The sequence below is a fragment of the Amblyomma americanum genome, chromosome 4 (genome assembly GCF_052857255.1).
Source record: "Amblyomma americanum isolate KBUSLIRL-KWMA chromosome 4, ASM5285725v1, whole genome shotgun sequence".
Taxonomy (NCBI): Eukaryota; Metazoa; Arthropoda; class Arachnida; order Ixodida; family Ixodidae; genus Amblyomma; species Amblyomma americanum.
In genome coordinates, this window is record NC_135500.1 from 180,391,259 (window position 1) to 180,412,595 (window position 21,337).

The 21,337-nt window shown below is 45.4% G+C and overlaps 1 protein-coding gene across 3 annotated transcripts in view; it reads left to right on the forward strand.

The window, feature by feature from the left end:
* The window catches only part of LOC144128779 (apoptotic protease-activating factor 1-like), a 101,627-nt gene extending 92,476 nt beyond the window's left edge, over positions 1–9,151 (forward strand). Inside the window, exon 21 of one of the 3 annotated variants that reach the window (XM_077662471.1) lies at positions 1,261–9,151. In XM_077662471.1, coding sequence (XP_077518597.1) covers positions 1,261–1,629 — 369 coding nt within the window. In that variant the 3' untranslated portion in view covers positions 1,630–9,151. The remainder of the gene's footprint in view (positions 1–1,260) is intronic. The other 2 variants (XM_077662472.1, XM_077662473.1) reach the window with 2 other exon arrangements.
* Positions 9,152–21,337: the final 12,186 nt, after the last annotated feature.

A 21,337-nucleotide genomic window follows, 5' to 3' on the forward strand; every position in this document is an offset into this window, starting at 1 on the left:
TTTTCTTTTAGTTCTTTTTTAACTGCCCTTTTTACTCTGTCCCTTGTATGCGAAAGCATTGGGGCTAACTTCTACATTTTTACATGCCTTCATTCTGCTCTACATCTTTCTGTATACTGACAACCGTACTTCTTCGAGCTTTTGCTTGTTTGTTAAACAAGTAGCAGAAAAAGGCTAACAGTAGATAACGAAATCAGCAGCCACGGGACCCGGAGCAGTCTCGCAGTGCGGCTGTGTGGGCAGAGCGAAGTGAAGACAGCAACAGGTACTGGCTGGTACGGACAGGGAGGCATTGTGTCGTTGTAATGTAACCAGGGAATCGGCCAACTGACGCGCTGTCAACTACGAGCCACCGGCACAGACGTCTGGTGAGCATTTCCATCGGCGTAGTGTAACAAAGCTAAATACAACACAGAAACTGTGTTGGCATACGCAGCATGCCAACTGAGATCGGCCCAAGCAAGCCGCTTGGTTTCAGAACACGATATCATTCCTCGCCCGCTTGGCTTTGCTCAGCATATTGCAGTACTGGTGAGCATTTCAAAAGGCGCTGGTATGCACAGCTTGTGCATGAGAGCAGACTATGCTGCAGTCCATGTGTTACTACTTTTGGGGCCCACGGGACCAGGGTTGCCGCTCTTCCCTCGGCGTGGTGTCATAACACACCTTGGCGCCAAGAAGCCTAAACCGAAATCACTCAGTTTAAATAATGCAATAAAAAACTGCCGGGGGCACTTAAGTCTCCTTACGTGCTATGAATGCAAAAGTTTCTTGGGTTAATGCCCATGTATGCAGGGTATGTTTTTCTCTACTTAACATTCATAGCTGGTGGCGAGTCCTCATACTACTACCAGCTCAGTGGCACAGCGGTTAAGCAGTGCCCCACTGCACTGGCAGGTGGCTGTTCCTGTCACAGCCATTGGTAGGGATTGTGCAACCAATGTTGCTCTTCCCAAGCAACTTCTTGCGCAACTCGCATGACGCTCCTCCGAACTTACCCAAGCTTCCTCTCATTGGCTGCAGCTTGCGTGGCGCTCCTCTGAACTTACCCAAGCTTACCTTCCGTGGATGCCACGCATGAGCCAAGTAATGCTTTCGCATTAATAAAATATTTATTGTGCATATATGACTTGCGGAGCATGCATCATGCACCCTGTGGCAATACACAACGTTTGAAACAAAGAACATGCCAACCAAAAATTTGGTTTCTCCACTTTTTAAAACGCAAGAATTTTCAAGAATGCTCTTTGGCACTTGTAGGTATACACTTGCGGAGAGGACACACCACTCAAGCTTGGGCAGCACAAGCAGTGGGTCTGGGACCTGGCATTCTCCCCTGACGGCCGGCAGCTTGCATCCCTTTCAGAGTCCATTTGCTGGTGGTCTCTGGGCTGCCTGGAAGCCGAGGCAGCATTGAACTCACTGGATGATGCTGGAAGCATAACATCCATGGAATCGCTCGCACAGCAGCATCGGTCTCAGCATCTGCTTCAGAGATTCCAGCTGCGCAGCTCCAAGGCCGTGGCCCTCTTTGCATCACCTGACTTCAGAACCTTCGTCACAGTGGACGACTCTGGCATGCTGTATGTGCTCAACAGGCTAGCTGTTGAAAGCACTGTAGAGAGTTGATCGATCTTGTTTTAGGAGAAGGACAGGAAGGGAAGAGAAGTGCGTGTGAAGTCTGCATTGTGCTTGCCCTGCCCACACGCTGAATGCTGTTCTTCCATGTTTGCACTTGTTATGTGCCATATCTGGCAGATGCAAGGCCAAGGGCTCTTCAGCTCAAATTCTCAAAATGTACCACTACCGGAGGAGCCTTTGAGTAGCATTCACTGCAGTTAATGGCAAGTGCTAATGCCCTCCTCAAAGCCATTGCAGATCATTCATAAACTTCCAGCCCAATCATGTGTACACCTGTCATAATCTTGCATGATGAAACCTGAGCTGTGCCTAGGTCTGCTGCCAAAGAGCAGCTCATGTCATGATATTGCCATGTTTTTAGCCATGAACAACAGTGGTCTTCTGTTTGCTTCTTCCTTTTTTTTTTTGCTATCACTGTTGAAAGCCACATAACCTAGTCTGGCCTGTCTGGCTATGCTTTTTACTCTCATGCAAGTGCGTACCTTTCAGCATGTTGATAGAGGAACCATCAGTGACAAACTTTATAATACCTGTTTCTCAGCCATGCAGAAACATATCAAATGTGTTGGCAGATGTCGTTGGAACATTTGTGCTTTGCAGTTCTCCTTTTGAGGAAAAGTAGTATTCTTTGAAACATTAAATGAGAGCAAATACCTTGAGGGGAACGTTTTTCAGTGATAGAGAGTGATAAAATAAGCATTGTGCTCTACCTGTTAGGTGCGTTCAGGACGGGCTTCAGATAAATTATGCAACTGCAGTTGTGCACCTTATACATGTTTGGCAGCCTGAACTGAGTACCCTGTCATGTGTACACAGCAGTACAAACACAACTGATAGCTAGTGCAGAGCACCAGAACAGTTTACTTTCAGGCTGCAAAAGGTTCTGACAGCAGCAGCAACTTGGAAAAGAGGGCAGCACTATCTGTACATAGGCATAGCTGTACCAGAAGTGACTTTCTAGCCCACACACGGCACACATTGCGATGTCACATTGTGCTGGAAGTGGCGCTCAAGTTGTACAACTTGTGGTGATTCTTGGCCTGGTGCACCGTTTTCTCACCTGATCTCTCATCTTCATTTTTGTGAACGGATGATTCAGCATTCCACATCTTGCTCTTTTCTTTACCATTAAATTTTCTTTTTGGTTGGTATCTCGAACATGATTTTGGTGATTTTTTATTATAGCGATTGCTACACCAGTCAAAGAATTGTAATCCACGAAAGATAAATTTTTAAGGAATGACTGTGCCATAGTATTGTATTAAATTTTAATCTTTTTTTTTTCACTTGCATTCAGAGAAACGCATAATTCAAAGTGATCACAGCTGTTCACAATTTGGGGTAATAAAGCACTAGACTTTTGCTTACGCAAGAGATGAACCTTAGCATGGCACTCAGGACATTAAGAAAAAAAAATGTTTGCTTGAGAACTTTGTTAGTAGCATCTAACTGGAATACCTTAGCACAGGCATGTGTAGCGGTTGCAAGTGTGGCATAACAGTGAGCTGTTTTGACAAGCATGGTACTTCTACATTGCTTGAAATGTTAGCTAAGGTTGTAGTCTGACCAGTATTTATTTCTTATGGTGCTGTATATGTCCAATGTTTCACAAATAGAAGGTGTTCTTTTTATTCTGTAGAAGTGTTCTTGGTCGTCTTCACATACCTTAGCTTTTTTAGGTGAAAAATTTTGGCCTGACCAGGTAGTTTATAATTGTTCTTAAAATATGGTGTCAGCAAGAAGGCTATCCTAAAAATAAAAATTTACCTCAGAAGGAAGTGAAAAGTTGAATTGCTTTTTGGTAAGCTTAGAAACATTGTTCGTAGTAAAGTCACTGGGAGAAATTTTAAAATAAAACCTGTGGTGCGCACTGTGTTTACGATGAGTTCTAGTATTTTCACTTGTGATTTCATTTAGGATGTCTTATCAAAGTTCTTCAGGGTGATTGGTCTAAATTTTATTGAGGGTTGAATGCCACGGAAAGTAAAATAATTTAAAATAAATAATTGCATTCAATGTAACACGTTTTCAGAAGCTGGCCTTGGGCATGCAGTGTGTCATTGCTGGAATCAAGAAAGTATCCCATCCTCACCAGTGCAGGGTCTCTCGCTTGCTGAATACCTGCGACGACATTCATTTTCCAGGGCTATTTTCAGGATTGACATGCTAAGTATGGCTGTATTCTTTTGGTCATGGTGCACAGAATTTGTCAGTCTGCATCATACTGTTTGTAAGACATTGGGGTGCTTAAATGAGGTCACTTGTGGAGTGACTTGAGAGTGGCATTTTCCCCTTCACTTGTACAGATATGTTAAATGTTAAACTTGTCTTGTTTTTAAAGATGCCATGCACTTTAGTCAGTGCTTAAGTACAGGATGATGAGAGCTAAAAGATATGCATTGTTGGTTCTTTGTTTTCATTTCATGGTTTCAATGCCTACAGGATGGGATTGTACAAGTCTGTGCATGCAAGGTGCTGCAGCCCAAATTTTAAAATTTTTCGTTTCACATCTGCTGCAATGCTCTGCATATTTAAAAAAAAAAGCGGCCTTGTTTTGCCGTTAGGCAAGTGACGCATTCTTACTGTCGCTTTTTGAGTGCATACATTTACTGTGTACTGTGCTAAAGTGTGTTGGTAGCAGTGATTTCAACTGAGATATTGAACAGTTTTCTCGCCTTTAGAACATGCAATGCTTATACATGTTTTTCACATTTAAATATGCAATATCATGATGCAATGTTGTATAATGATGTGCAAGGCCATATAATGCTGTCTGTGCCATTTTTGGCTGATGTTTGCTATGTTGCATTGAACAAAATTTATGGGTTACCACGAGCCACCAATTTTAATTTACAATATTTTTTACATTATGAAGCCAACCTTTTCAAATGCAACTGCATGGTGGTTTTTACTGCCCCAGAAATGTCTTCAACAGGGCTTCAGGCTTTTTTGTGCTTTCTTTATTTGAGCTGTGGCTCTAGCACGAGTTTTCGAAGAATATTTTTATGAACTGCGTCACTTTTGTGCCTTGTGCTACCCAAAACAAATAGCAGCTTAAACGTTCAGGGGCCAAACAAAGAATATTTGTAAATACTTGATGTGCTAAGTTTGGCTACGCCTTCAAGAAAGCGTTTGACTGTGGGCTCATTTGTTTTGCTTAGCTTTGCTTTGTTGGTTGTTGTCATGCAGTTTGCATTGAGGGAAAAATAATCGCCAAGCTTTTAGGATCTCTTACAAAACTGCTTTCTCCCATATGTTTATCATTTCTGCCAAAGGATTCAGAAAAATCTGTGCTTAGTACTATACTGCTGTGCTGATTTCTTTTTGATCCTATGGGTGCCTCTGACAAGGGTGATGACATTTTTGTTCTCACTTCTGCTCAATACGTGTCAGGGGCAAATTTTTTGCATGATTTTAAATGTTTCTATACAACAGTGTGCACGTAGCCGTTGATCACTTTTGTGGTCTAGTTGCATACTGTTTAAACAGTGTGAATAGTAATTTAAGTATGACATACGAGCTTCTGTATATAATGTTATTGTGTAGTGTTTATGGTGGCACACAATATGTGTGCAAAAAGCTGCAAGCATCACCAATCAGTGGGCACAGGTGAAAGCCTGCATATGCCTCATAAGTCTGACAGTGGAATATTTGGGCTCATTTTGTTGCAAGAAGTATCAAGCAGAGCACCATGAATCTGATGCTTTGTTACAATTGATAAACAATGAAGCGATGACTGACAACTAGGCTTGTGGCAGTGCACTCTTAAAGAGGCCATGACATGGTCGTTCTTCCTATTGCAGTTTTGTGCTTCAGTAACTAATACAAGAGCTTATGATTCAGTTTCAGAAATTTGGCTGCCCTGGACGCGCTGTATATTCCAAAAAATGCGATTGAAATTGAGAACGGGGAACTCCTCCCACCGGCAGCGATCGCCATATTGAATGCTCTTGTGATGTCACTAGGGCGTGCTCGGAGCAACGTCGTCTGCTCTCATTGCTGCAGTGTGCGCAATGAGGTCTCATTCCTTCCTGCACATTGGCAGGCGATCGAAGTAGCATTCGTCTCTCATATATGAGTGACTGGTGCCACAAAAGCGCTAATAACAGTAACGCAGTTATTCTTTGGTATAGGTAGGGTCCGGTCACAATAGGCCGATGCGACGGCAATCGGCGGTCGGTTGGCTGGTCGGTATGCAAATGCCGTCGCTGACGCACCGTTCTGTCACGCTAGAGTGATGACAACGCCAGCACGACCAATGACCCCGTATCGCAGTAGTGTAAAGAGTGAACTTAGTGGGAACTGGCTGAGTGTGGTGGGGGACTAGTTGGTATGACATTCTATAAACTTAAGAACTTTAAAACTTATTGGACCTGATCATGCTAGCCACGGCGACATACACGATGTGTGTGCACCAGCGAAGATGTGCTTTCATTCGGTGCCTGCGCATAGAACCTATCGGCGAGACAAGCGACGCGGGCAGAAAGCGCCGCACGATGGTGCCGCTTGCCGCCATCGCCTGGGCTTGTGCGGCTGAGTGAAATTAAGCTTCACGCCCGGTGAATAGACAACCCGAAAAACTGTGCTCGTGTACTTATTCGTATCGAAAAAAGCGAAACGAGTGGCTGCATTTCATATCTTCACACTTTTTTACTAATCAGCGGCGAACTCTTGCCAGATTCTTGAATTTCGGTCAACGGTGGACCGCCGGCCTCTTTCGAGACGAGGCCTAGCGAGTACGCAGGACTCGTGTGTGTGATTTCGGCGATTGCGGAGAGCGAATTCGCAAGTTTTAGTGCCTGAAAATACCTGTCGAGCATAGTTTTGGCTACAGTGCCCTCAAAGCAAAGACTGCCTACATCGCAGGGCGCGAGTACAATAAGGGGGAAGTGTCGATATGTGACCCGGTCTTCACAGCATGTGCTGAAGGCAGCTGGCAGCAGCCGTCGGCGTCAACTGTGGACAACAAATCTGGTTGTTTTCATTCATTCAAGTAATGTCCGAACGTATTTTAGCTAAAGAGATTTAAAATAAAATATTGCTGACATAAGAGGAAGCTGATACAATTAAGCAGGAAGTGCCAGTCCTACGCGAAGCATTTCTCAAGCAGGCGATATAGCATCAGCGGCGCTTAATTATTGCAGTGTTATCATAGTATGTAAATGAGTAAAACTACAATTTGTGAGCCCACCTAGCGTTTTATGCCACGCAAACGAGCAGTACAGTTTGCGCACAACTATGTAAACATCCCCAGCGCGGGGCTGCAGTTGTCGTAATCGTCACATTCCTGGGCCACAATGCGTGTGCACAGTAAACGCTAAATGATCTACTATTATATTCAAGCACTCATTTAGGCTGCGGCAACTATTCATCGGTGCGGGCAGTGAAATCATTCGAGTCGCGTAGCGTTTTGCAAGCGGCTTGGTTCCTGCAAAAAGGTTCTACGAGCCGAAGGGAATGTCTGTTCGACTTACAAATGCACACATGCATCGGGGAAGTCGTCTCATTCAGCACTTTTCCCTCCTCCTTTCGTGCTTCAAGGTTACTCTAGTGCCACCTTGTGATAATTTGATTTTAATTATCGAGCCGATGAATAGCGGACAAGAAATTGGTAGCCAGCTACAAAACGCCGTGGCTTTCACAGAAGGCATGCACGGCATGTGCTGCTTTTCACATATGGGAGCACTTGACTGCTCAAAAGAGACCTCACTCATAACATAAAAATAACATGTTTCTGAGCGTAAATAACAAAGCAGGGCTCCATCGATTTCTGTTTCCTCAACAATCACAAAACGGGCGCCATGAGCAAGTCCGCTTTCCCAGGGATCACTTAGCTCGTGTACTAAGCTGAAGGCTTCCGAAAAGAAAACACGGCAAATACATTTTATTTTGATAAGCTAAAAAAAAAGAAAACTTTTCGAGTGACCGCCGTCTACGTTGTGCATGCAAGCACCTCAACAGCGCGCAGCAGACGACTCGGGGTGGGTATGTCCCTGTGACATCAGCGATCAGAGGTTGCCAGACCAGCAAGCAGTTCGCAGAAGAAATGGAAAAAACTTGTTTTTAAAATATTTACTGCACAGAATCAACTGAAACTTGAGAGAACTTTAATTTACCATGTTGAGAATTAAATGCGATAAGCAGGGTATGCGTGAAAATAGGCTGTCATGGCCCTTTTATGGAGTGCTCCAACATGAACAGTTAGTCAGTCCACCTACCAAGCCCCGAGCAGAGCTTTCTTTAAAAAAAAAAAAAGTAGTGCCTTTGGATTTGCTGTGGTACTTTGTGTCTGCCAAGTCCCTCTTTTTATTGCTGGAAATGCATCTGGACAAAAAATCTAAAAGATGGGCAGTCATTTTTGCGACATAGAGGAGCAGTGACTGAAAACATTTAGGCACACTCACTAACCTTTACATTCACAGCAAGCATTTTTTCTGGTGGTGGCTCTGCAAGGAACTTTCTGCCATGTTCACCTGTAATTCATTCAGCTTTTTAAAAAAGCTACTGCAATGGGAAATCAAACTGCATGCACAAAGAGGACGGCCCAAAGGGATGCAGGAACAATACCTTGTCTGTGTGCCCCTTTTTATTGGCCCTTTCGTGCTCCTTTTCTTTTTCTTCGTAATAAACGAATCGGTTTAAGCGAGTGCAGTATTCACAATAGTAAATTAGCCTTGTTTCATGCATATGTAGCAGATAGGTATCTGACATTTGTTAATTTTGATTGTGCATGCAAAAACTGCTGCCTATGGAAATTTTATGTGGGGCGACCATTTACTCGTTTTCTAAGGCATCGAGTACTTAGGTGTGAGGATGTCAAAGAGATCGCGTGTTGCACGCAGTGTCGGTAATCCTGTGCATATTGGATGCAGGGTTTTATTACAGTGTCAACTAATGTGTTCACTTCTTTTTTTCACCTTTTTGAATGTTCCAGAGATGCTTGTGAATGTACATGGCACCCAGATTGTGGCACAATGCATAAGTGCAATAAGTGATGCCACCAGTATTCTTTATGTGCAATCTGTTTTTAAGCAAAACTTGTCGTCCTTGATCTTACTTTTTTTATCCTCTGGAGCTTAATCGGCTAGAAGTTAGTGCAGCTTAAGCATGGGGCATTGTATGCAAACAAAACCTTTAGTCGTAATCTTTTAGTCAGCCATAAAGTCTTTTTGGAATGCATGTTGCTTGCTTGTGTATCATATATTTGTATGGAAACTATGTGCTGTTGAGTAGCTGTTGCTTATTGAAGGACGATGCTTGCAGTTTATTTCTACACGAGATAAATATGTTTTAAGTGGTAGCCATTCAATGGGCCACAGTGCTTTTTGGAACACGTCTTTAACTTGTGTACTTTACATTTGTGTGTTTGCTATGCACTGTTAAAAGACAACCAAGTTGTTTCTTCATTTTTGTACAATATGCATTTTGAATGTGGTCTTCATGAAACTGAGAGTGTGTTTGCATTGTGATGTTTGGATGGTTTTTATAAAACTTTATAGCTTTTTGCTGGTATGCTGTACTTTATATTGTTTATAGAATGGGTGACTAACATACTCATCGATGCAGATATGCGCTATACAGTTGCTGTACCCTCATATCCTACAGCTGCTCGCTTGCCATTCTGCAGTGTTAACATCCACCTGTCTGGCACAGAGGGACAGACCTGTAGCCCATTTACGATGTTTTCTCTCTTGTTGGCTTCAACACAAAAGATAAGAGGTGCTTTTATGGCATTTGCAAGCTGGTTAGTTCTCAGCAGTCACCACAGCTAGGTTGGGGCACTAGACTAGAACTGTGTGGAGCTTCTATTGAAAAGAAATCTGCACGCAGGTTCTTAAAGATGCCACTCTGCAGCATCTTGGCTGTGCTCATGGAAATATTGCCATTGTTCTGTGCGCTGGAGAGAAAGCTAAGACGAGAGCACGTCATGCCATCTTATCCAGAAGAGAGCACGTCAGCCATCTTATCCAGTTGTGTCCTACTGAGTGCCAACACTCACTGTCATTCACTTGTGTGCCCAACACACGAGATGTTCACAGGAGTACAGGAGGAGGCTTGCCATCTGCCATTGTGCGTAACCAATGGAGTACCTCTGGGTTCAGTTTGAGGTAGTAAGTAATTGGTTTTTGAGGAAAGGAAATGGAGCAGGAGAAGGGAGACTGTTACTGTGCCATTTCTTTTCGTCAAAAATTAATCATTCACTACCTTGGTTTTGTTTTGTATCAGGGACATAGCTGAAATTGGTAACACTCCCAATATAATGAATGATATTTGTGACCGATACCAACATACTTTTTACTTCACTGACAGAATATGAACACATGCCTCTTCAATAATTGTTACTGATGTGTGAATATTTAAATTCTCTAATCCGAATCGAATACAAACCAAATGTGAATATGAAGAAAAATGCCTTCAGATATTGAATGTTCAGCGTGAGAAAACAATTTCAGAAAAACAGTTATTTTTTAATATAGTGCATGGTCTTCAAAACTTTCGGAAACAAATATAGGCTGACTCAGCACCATAAAAAAAAAAAAGACATGCACAGAAATGTGAACTGCTTGATTACACAGCATAATGGTATGTCCCAGTCAAAAAAGAACCATTGGAGCCAATTGGATTTCTATCTGGTTCGAATTGGACCAGTTCGGTTTCCAACTGGTTCTAATCGGATAGTTCAAATGGTCTTACCAATTGGACCAACTAGGATTCCTGTTGATGAGACCAATTGATCTTACTCATTGCATCCATTTGGTCTGCCCAGCTGCACCGAGTGTATTCATATGAATGTTTGCATATTTGACAAACAAGGCAGAACTATCTGGTTCTGAAATAAGAGCTATGAGCAGCTTCACCTACTGAATTGTATTCATCACCTGCACCACTACTGCGGTCAAAATTAAATAACTGCGCTCGGTGGGCAAGCGCCACTGGCCCCAGCATGAGAGCCTCATAAATGGGATATATAAGTTGGAGCAGAAATATGTTCTCTGGGTGTACATATTGAATTAATATATGCACTAAAATCTGAATATGTAGTGTTTCTCATGTGTGATGTATGCATGTCTGTTTGCCTTGATTTCCATCAAAGTATGCTAATTTCAATTCCACAGTAAAAATGTTGATTGGCACCAGGCACCGTGTCTCCATGCAATCCTCACAAATCAGTTTTCCTTTTTTCACATTAATAATATGTTAAGTTGTAGAAATATTTTTTGCACTGCATATTTTCTTAAACTTAATTGTGAGTTATATTTTGTGAATATTTTCTGGGTGCAGTAACTGCCTGGCCTAATGGGTTGGTCCAGTTGGAACCAATTGGTCGGGCGGCTAAAAACACAACTGGAACCAATTGGAATGTCCAGTTGGTTCCAATGCTCTTTTTTTTTACTGTGGTAACCTGTACTGCGCATACAAAATAAGCAACAAAATGAAATCTATGGATGACGCATGACTGGTGTTAACCCCCCCCCCCCCCCCCCCCCCGTTTCTCTGAGAAAAAAAAGTGCCGAAAAGTTGAAAATCCGGTAGCCTTGCGAGAAGGCCTCATCGCACAAACAGCGGAAAGCCCGTGACGAGCGCGAAGTTTGGGCGCGCTGCAGGAGCAACGTGATGCACGCTCGGTGCGCGTTTTGAAAGCTCCCGCAGCGCACATCGATCGATGGCGCACTAAACGCCGGCTATGATGTTCTTAGTAATCACAATGGCAGGCAAGCTTTTTTGGAATGCGACAGTAGCACCCAAGGTCGCGTGCCGCCAAAACGAAGCAATGGCTATAAGGAAATCTTCGGGGCCCGGAAAGGGGGGGGGGGGGGGGGGGGGAGCATTCGGCTAGGAGAAAGGCGAAAGCAAAATACATAGAAGAGAAACTGGCGGTCAAAGAAAATCATTATATGTTTATATGTGGACGCGTCCAGATATAGAGGAGACGTGAGAATGGCAGTGGTAGCACTCAATTGGGAGGGCGCAGAATTTGCTAGCGCATCCATTAAATACGGTACGGTTGATGAGGGCGAGGAACTCGCAGTTGCTCTAGCGATCGCCGAAGGCAACCGGATCGGAAAATCTTTAGCCATCCTAACGGACTCGAAAGAGGCTTCAGGAACAATATGAACGGAAGGATAGGTAAATGTGCAAGACAGGTCCTAGCACAAGTGGCTCCAAAAAAGAACCAGGTGAGGCATGTTATTTTTGGGGTACCCGGACATGCGGAAGTATGGGGCAACCTCAGGGCCGATGAGACCGCTAGAGCTTACACGAACCGAGCCTCTCATCCACTCAGGCCGGAGAGGGCCTCAGAAAACGTAATGCCCACCTTCTCAGAAATCACCAATTACTACAGGGGGGTAAGGAAAAGATATCCGGAACCGCACCCTAGCCTGACTCAGGAAAAGGCGGTCATATGGAGGAGGCTCCAAACAGAAACCCTAGCTAATATTTTCATATTAAATAAGATGTATTCAACGCAGTACAGGGACACGTGCCCCAAATGCGGAGGCAGACCAACGGTGTATCACACAACGTGGCAGTGCAAAGACAATTATTAATTATATGGTTTCCATAATCAAAGAACCGTGTTGGGAGCAGTGGGAGGAAGCGCTTTCCAGCCACAATCCAGCCTTCCAACGAAGGCTGGTACAACATGCTGTGAAAGCTGCCAAATGCAATGGGGCCCTGGAATAGGGGCTCCACTCGCTGAAGAGGGCTAAGACATCGCAAGATGAAGACGACCTCTGCACTCTGAAGTGTATGGAAACTAGAGCAGTAAAGTTTATCTAGCTATCCTATCGGGGCCCTTTCGATTTCGTTATGACGAGGTTCAGCTGCGCATGGGCAGTAGTTTCGATCAAAATGCTAGAGCAGTAAGATCTACACAATCATGCTTTGTATGCCTTGAGGGCCGCCGATCGCAGTGGCCGCAGTGCGAGGATCTTACTCGCCCTCAGAGGGTGGGGATCGATGCGGTCTGGAGCACAGCAGACCGTTTGTCTTTTTGCGCTGAACACATCGTATTCACGAAACTGATGCTTTGTCTCGTCACAGCCAGACGTGTCACAAACTGCTGTCGGCCACGTCAGTGTGGGGCGTGTACCGGTTTCTAAAACCAGCTTCGAGTCATAAACGGCAGACTAAAGTCGCTTCACGCCGCGGTAGATAAGGTGGCCGCCTTATCTAATGCATGACGAAGGTGTAGTCCAGAGTGCGGTGAATTGAGGCGAATGTTGAAAAATTGGCCCGAGTTCCACGCGGCAAGCGTAAGCTTCCGCGCAAGCCTTCGAAGCCTACCCGCTACGTCAGCCTTTGATATTGGGAGAGTCACATGAAGGCTGTCGCTGTGGGCAGATCGGGCGGCTCCGTACAAGTGGTGGTTTGCTCTGATGCCGCACTGTACCGGCCGCCATTGGAAAAGCACTCCCGTCTTCTGGTGATTGGGCCGTGGTCAACTTCGCTGATTTCTGAGGTTAGTTGTTCATGCGATCTGCATAGTAGTGCACTTGCAGGCCTTGGAGGGTTGTTGTAGGATAAAAAAAAAAAAAAGAGGACAGACCATTCCAGTGGGTTTTCTTTGCTGATGAACTCAATGCCAGTCCTAAGGGCAGCGAGCTCCGAACCCGTCGAGGAAATATGGTACCTTTTTTCACGCCTTGATAAAGACTGACTTTGCCGGGAGGACCACAGAACCTGGAGAACTGGTGTAGTTAACTGAGCTGTCTGTGGAAACATGCAGAAATTTTAAGTGGCCTGTTTGAGAGCCGCCGATAATGCTCCGGCTTTCTTCCTAATGCGGGATGTAGAAAGGAACACTCGAGGTCGATGCACACCCCATAAAGGCGAGGAAGGTCTCGAGGCCGGGGTAAATTACGAGGGCAGAAAGGCGCGGTGAGCATCGAGGAATTCGGCGAACGTAGTATATATGCGACCTGGTAACAGGAAGGGTTGCAACTTGCGAGATGGCGACTGAGCACGGGAGTCGACCGCAGTGCGTGTATTAATGACGTGTTCCCGGACGGTGGTAACAAGTGCTGCCATAAATGCACATTTTGGCAGGTCTTTGGCAGGTTTTGACACGTCCGGAGAGCTTGCGCATGCGCACAGTAGAAAGATCGAATGCCTGTTTTCCTGATCATGATGAAAGTGCGGGCGCAAACGAAAAGGAGACGCAGAAAGAAGACCACAGGGCAGACGCCTTTTTCACAACTGGTTTATTTTGAAGGGAGCAAGTCTTAAGTGCAAGACTATACCAAAGGCAGTGATAAAAACCAATAGTTGACTCGTCATGGTTAAAAAAGAAAAACTGAAGCCTGCGCAGATGCCCTATTTCGCTCTTAGCGAGATCGAAGGCTTGCTCACGCAGCTTCCACGCTATATATAGGCTATGCGGAATGCTTCCATCACCTCTTCTTTGTTCCGGATGACGATACAAAACCTGTGTGGCCTCAAAGATAGGACGGCAATTGTTGCATTCTCGGAGATGCTCACTCACCCCTGAAGAACAGTCATTTTTGTGCCCTCTAAGGTGTTCGTTTCGTTTGAGCCCGCATTTTCATCATGAACAGCGTCCAACCAGCCCAACCTTCCATTTTATTGACTTCCTAATGATAAGGGAGGCTGCGCCGCAGGAAGCCTAAGATTAGCGAATTGTACAGTGGAAGCATCGATCGCTGTGATGAGCCCCGTGACTTTTCCCGATAAAGGACAGAACTTGGGTTATGGCGGCCAGCCACTTTTTTTTTTTTTTATGTACGGGAGAAGAGGACTCCATGGGAGATTTCAGTCGATGATAACTCAAAGAAAACAATGGCTTGTTTCGATTACTTTACCGTTTATGTGTGTATGGTATAAGATTGAATTGTTTTGTGTCTAAACGCCTCAAGAGTGCATTTTTCGGTTGAAATCTCTGGGCCTTGCAGACGAGGGTAAGATGTCAGTATTGATGCCACTTGCTTAAGTGTAGCGCGTACCTGGCGGCGTGTCACACTTGATGCCAAAATACGAGTAAAGATATCGACCGTGTATACATAGAGGTGGGCTGGCTATGGCAGTAAGGTGACCCGGTCGAAGAAGGCAAGGTGGAAGAGAAATCGGTTCATCACTCAACCCCGTGGTTGAGTGATGAGCCCTTTGAGGTAATAACAGCGACCTGTCAGATGCACCACTTCGCACCCAGCAGAACATGCGAACACTGATATCGGCAGCGTCCAACGCGTCCAAAAATGCCCTGATGTATTCAAGTCCAGCATTTCAAGATGTTCCTTCTAACTGTCTGGCAATAGTGTAAGATTCTGTTGTGAACATATTGACTGTAATGTTCTAGCCTTCCGATGCGTACCAAAATATTGCTTTTAAACTTTCTCCTGCGCTTGCAACCACTAGTTGAGACTGCCTTAGAAAACGAGCGGGGTATGGACAATAAATAGCGGAAAACTACAAGCGTCCTTAGGAGGGATCTGGGGATATATTGATTGTTATGGTACAATCATATTATATTATATATATTATATAGTATAATATATATATGTATATTGTCGCATACGCCTTTGTCGTCAAGAATCAGCACCATGGTCAATCGCTTCGAAGTTTTTAGTGCGGAGGACATTGCAAGGTCAGCCACATTGTCGACAGACGAGCGCCAGCGTCGGAAGCTGGGCATGTCATCTTTATATATTTGGTGACACTCTGAATACCATTCCATGTGTGTAAATGATATCCTCTCTATAACTTTGCCTAGGCAGCTGGCGGGTGCAGGTGGATCGTATATACGATGTAAGTTCTAGTAGTGACTGTCAGGTTTTAGGGAAAGGGCCAGACGACAGGTTTTCCATTCGCTAGGAATCATAAGAGTCGTTGATGTGGGGACTGGCGACGAGCGCGATGTGCCGCCTACTTGGAGCTGGTGTACTTGGTGACAGCCTTGGTGCCTTCGGACACGGCGTGCTTGGACAGCTCAGCTCTCACTCAATGAATTGTTATAACGGTCCACAAGAGCCCGTAGATTCTCTTAGCCAATGTTTGCAAGTCTTGCAAAAACTTTAAGCCATATCTGCTAGCTTTAGCACAGTTACAGGGCGGCTTGTTGTTGTCCATGTCTACAAAACATCTGACCCGAAACTTCCATGCGTAGACGTTTACTGGACGTTAATTGGCCGTTTTTGTGTTTTGTCGGAAAGACGTGTAGCTTGTGCACTTTCTTGCAAGTTTTAGCAACGTTTTCGCGGGCAGAATAATTCTACAAAAACCAATGTTGTGTTATACGCGAGCGTAGGGGCAGTAAACGCGAAGTAAACGTCCCCTTATTTTATTTCGATAAAGTTCAGTACCCAGGAGATGGCGTTAGCAAAGCAAAAAAAAAAAGCTTAACAGAAGAATGTGCTCACCTCTGATTTCGAAATTTCGCCGGGAACAATCTTGGGGCGGCCAAACCGCTCCTCGCTAAGCGCTGGAAATGTACACGAAGAGACCGGGAGACTAAAATGAGCGAAGAAAACAAACCCTCATGCCGGGGCTGACCAGCGCCAGGCCGGAGGGCTTGGTTGTTGTCCCCCACCCAGCGCCTCCTGTAGCCTGCGGACGGGGCGACCCTTAATCCCATTGCGGTGCCAGAGTAAACGGCGTTGCTGCGGCGACAAACGGCGACCTGACAGAAACTCGAGAGCCGCGCTGCTGCTGGGACGCGCCCAGGTCGGCCCGGCGGACGTGAGCGGAAGGCGCGATGGCCCCGTTCTCCGGCGCTGCGCCGTCGCTCAGTCGGAGGCGCGTCGGCGCCCTTCGAAAGCCCGCGGGGCATCTTACCTCCGCGCTCTTCCTGTCCCTTCTGGGGAAAAGGGAGGGGTGTAGTTTATCTTTTTTTTTTCTGGCCATGTGTTTACCTATTCGGCCGCGCCCAGGAAACTTTATGCCCTACAACAGGAAGAGGCGACCGGACGTTATTTGGGGAAATAAGTTTCTTAAAAGGAGCAAAAAGCGCTTTTGATAGAAAAAAAATCTGGTGCCCTCCACCCAACGCGAAGGTCATCGAAGCCAACACCTCGTACTTGTGACGAGCATGAGCCTAGAAATACTGCCGAACTTATAGTGACAGGACTACTTTTGTGTGTGTGTTCATATATCATTAGAGCTGGTATTAACCCGTGGTGACTAACCGTGCAGGCAGCCGTTATGGCGATGACTTTCGAAATTGAACCGTTGCCTTGCGGGCAAAACACAGGGCGCACTGAACTGCCAACGACGATCTTTTCAGACCATCTGATTCTAACCAGTCGGTACCATTATATGGCCGCTGCTATCATGAAACTGAATTGGTTTTTGGGGAAAGGAAATGGCGCAGTATATGCCTCACATCTCGGCGGACGCCTGAACCGCGCCGTAAGGTAGGGGATAAAGGAGGGACTGAAAGAAGAAAGGAAGAAAGATGTGCCGTAATCGAGGTCTCCGGAATAATTTCGACCACCTTAGGGATCTTAAACGTGCCCTGAGATCGCATAGCATAGCCTTTGCGTTTTGCCTCCATCGAAACGCGGCCGCCGCGGTCGGGTTCGGACCCGGGTGCTCCGGATCAGTAGCCGAGCGCCCTAACCACTGAGCCACCGCGGCGGGTTAAGGAGGAGGAGGAAAAATGAAAAAAAAAACGCACCGTAAAGGAAAGGATAAAGCCGGAGGAAGTGAAAGAAGAAAGGAAGAAAGAGGTGCCGTAGTGGAGGTCTCCGGATGACTTCGACCACCTGGGGATCTGCACTGAGACCGCACAGCACACGGGCGCCTTTTGCGTTTCGCCTCTAACGAAATGCGGCCGCCGCAGTCGGGTTCGAACCCGGGTACTCCGGCTCAGTAGACGAGCGCCTTAACCGAAAAGACACCGCGGCGGGTAGGAAAATACTTTTATTGGCAATCTTAACATAGACCAAAACCTAGAGGCGTCATACCTGCAAATGTTTTCAATGTCGTGATACTTCGAAGTACAGGGATATTCCGTAAATATATTTCAATGCTCTGCCTTTGCGCCATAAAAAAATCATCATAATTCAATGCTTGCTGAAGCAGTGAGTTTTTAATTTTTGTTATCTGATTTTGGGCAAGCATTATTTTTCCGGAAAAAGAAAAGAAAAACTGCTGTTCAGATCCACGCTGCCAATTGTGGCAGTAAACCATGGCGGTACCGCAGTGGGTCAGCACAGCTTTGTCTCCGTGCTTTACCCACTGCCAAATGGGACTGCCCCACTGTATCCTGTTCTACATGCACAAGTATTGTCCAGGCTGAGAAAATGATGTTCTTTCGACCCCACAGTCGCACGGACGCTTCTTGGCGCTCTTGAAGATGAGCTGTTTTGTCATCACCGTCATCATGACGTAAGAGGGGGGGGGGGGAGTATCAGGAAGTCATACATATACAAAAATGCAAATAATTATCAGAACAAAGAGATTAACAACATTGTCGAGAGGAGTCAAGTCAAATAATCAATTCAAAACATAACAAAATACGGCAAACCATTTAGCAGCGCGGGAAATTTTAAAATAATGCAGTTATTACAGGCAAACTGGACTGCAGTAAGCGAAATGTTGCAAAACACGCAGAAATACAGAAAAAATAGAAGATAATGCGATAATTAAAGAAAATCGGATCACTGGGGAAGGAATAGGAGTGAAAATAGGTATTCTAGACTTAAGCGGCCAGTTAGCATCTGCATGAAAAATTAGTCTCAGTAACAACGTTTTTGGAAAGGTTAGTCTATTCTATGAAAATGGGAAGGAAAGATTACTTTAAAGCACTGGTTGAACCGTGCGAACGCTATACGTCCGAGGAGTTAAGAATAAGCGTCGAGTTAAGCAGAAAGGACCATGCAATAAGTGTTCACGAAGTGCTGGAAAGTTAAAATATAATTTGTGCAAAAGCAAAACTTCGATTTTTTTTTGTTTTGGCGGAGAGCTACAGATTTGAAGCCAAGCTATGGTTTCATGTTAGTAACACTGAACTGAGGTGTATAATGGGACGTGATGAAGCGGTTCTGTATGGCTTCGCGTGAGTGAATCAAGTCCGGTAGAGGACGTTCTATACTGCTGAGACGTATTCAAGTTTAGAACGAATGTGTGTAGGCTAGTTGTCTGATGGATGGAGGGAACATAGCAAGTGAAATCCTGATAAAGCCAAGCGGTCAGGAAGCACTAGCACTAAGTTCGGTGATGTAGTTCGTCCAAGTAAATTTCGTGACAGCGCCACGGATTTCAGGGAGTGCGGGAGATCAGTAATGGAGCGTTTGAGCGAGATAAACATTCGTTCGCATTTTGAAGTATTAAACTGCACGAGCCAGTCGGAACACCGTTCTCGGATTCGGTTTAGGTCGTCTGGTAATCTTTTCAGATTAATATTATTGGAGATGCGGCGATAAGCGATGCAGACGTTCGCAGAAAGATGGACCGATGACGAAGGTGAGTAACGGAGTAATAACAGATCCCTGAGGTACGGATCCGCGGATAATATTATAGGGTCAAATGGCAAACGAACGTGCGAGTTTAGACATAAGATATTGGTGAGGTACGCGATTAAATGCTTTTGAAAAATCCAAGTAGATGACATCTGTCTAAAAAATGAAAATTAAAATTGGTTTTTGGGGAAAGGAAATGGCGCAGTATCTGTTTCACATATCGGCTGGCACCTGAACCACGCCGCAAGGGAAGGGATAAAGGAGGGAGTGAAAGAAGAAAGAGGTGCCGCAGTGGAGGGCTCCGGAATAATTTCGACCACCTGGGGACCTTTAACGTGCACTGACATCGCATAGCACACGGGCGCCTCAGCGTTTTGCCTCTATCGAAACGCGGCCGCCGCGGTCGGTTTCGAACCCGGGAACTCCGGATGAGTAGCCGGGCGCCCTAACCACTGAGCCACAGCATAAGAGTCTAGATTTAGGGGATGATCCGGAAAGTTGTGTATCGCACGAGGAAGCCGCACTAAGACCAGGTTGATCAGGAAAGAAGGTGTTATGATGGCGGGAGATGCATTATGGTAATATATCCCCGTCAGACACGAGCAAAACTTCAGCCTGTCAGCGTTAACCTAAATCTGGCAGATGCAGGCCCAGCAGTTCTTCCTTTATGAGTTTTCGGCATGCTCTCTGCTACGGGCATGCTGGGCCTACATAGACGTGCAATATCTCTTTATGGCGTATATTTAGCTAAATACATTCACGCGAGAATACGTATTTAAATCAAAATTACAAGATATTACAAGACGAGAGACTTGAGAGCTGTTTGGCCGCTGGGAGCAGGAATCTGGTTCAGACAAATCATTCAACTTGGGAGGCTGCTTAGAGCGCCCCTATCATTTCAGACTGGTTGAAAAGTTTACTGCGCGGGAGCACAGTGAGTACTCTGTGAATTTCAAAGGCACTTAGGCTGCAGGAGTGATGCCTTTTTTAAGACTTCAGTAAAATACAAATGTGCATTATAATGTAAGTGGGGTCTGAATAGAGCAAGCTCTAAGTGTTTACATGAGATACATGTTAACAAAATGGAACGATAATTTGAGGAGTCAGTACGGTTCCCAACCTTGAAAATTCTCCGCCAACACTGCATCAGCGTTCAACTTAAGAGCGTTAGCTACGGGAGCTTCAAGTGTTTACATCGGTGTGCGCAGCAAACGTGGAGAAGACTAAATCCAAACATCCGCGGATGTTCAAACATCCCTTCTAAGACACACGGTCGCGGTGGTTCAGTGGTTATGGTGCTCGGCTGCTGACCCGAGAGACGCGCGTTCGATTCCGGCCGCGGCGGTCGAATTTCGATGGAGGCGAAATTCTAGAGGCCCGTGTACAGTGCGTTGTCAGTGCACGTTAAAGAACCCCACGTGATAGAAATTTCCGGAGCCCTTCACTACGGCGTCCCTCGTAGCCTGAGTCGCTTTGGGACGTTAAACCCCATAAACCCATAACCCAACATTGGACGGACAGACAAATGGACCCACCCACCCACCCTCTAAATCGGGCGGTGGCTCAAGCCACCTAGCCATGACTCGCAAAATTTTACTCTTGTATTGATTTTAGCCGCCATAAGATAACCTTCGCTTGGTTACTTCTAACCGCTTAAAATCTATTTTTCCTTCACTGTCCTTCTAAGGCAATAGCAACGCCATCTATATCATGAATTTCGGGCTATTTGCAGCCACCTTTGCTATAAGCGGTATATTTCTTCATTATATGAGTTAACAAATTTATAAACGTGTGCATCGCAACATGACGAATCGTTTGACACCATCCAGAACCTCCTGCGACAAACGGTTAGGCCGCAGTGGGCCGTCTGAAGCTCATCGGAATGCACAGTTTGGGGGCGGGAAGGTCATCGTTGTGAATCCCACACATATTTTGGGCTTCATCTCAATTAGTAGTTTTATCCTCTGGAACATGTCAGGTCATATTACACCACTTCGAACATTCTGCGTCAAAACGAGTGGCCCCCAAAATTTATGCAAATAGTGGTCCCGGGAAGAGGGGGGGGGTCCCACCTTGATGGCTGCTATACTCACACATGTATAACGGATCGAAAGTATAGGTATCAACTGAAGTGCTACGCGCCCACTGTTGCTATGTGGTATAGTGGTGTCACGTGGTTACTGTTTTGGCTAATTTGACCTTCATTGACGACAGACGCGTCCTTGACAAACCTAAGTAGCAAGAGCTGACGCTCTTAAAACTGGCGCCACTCTGCT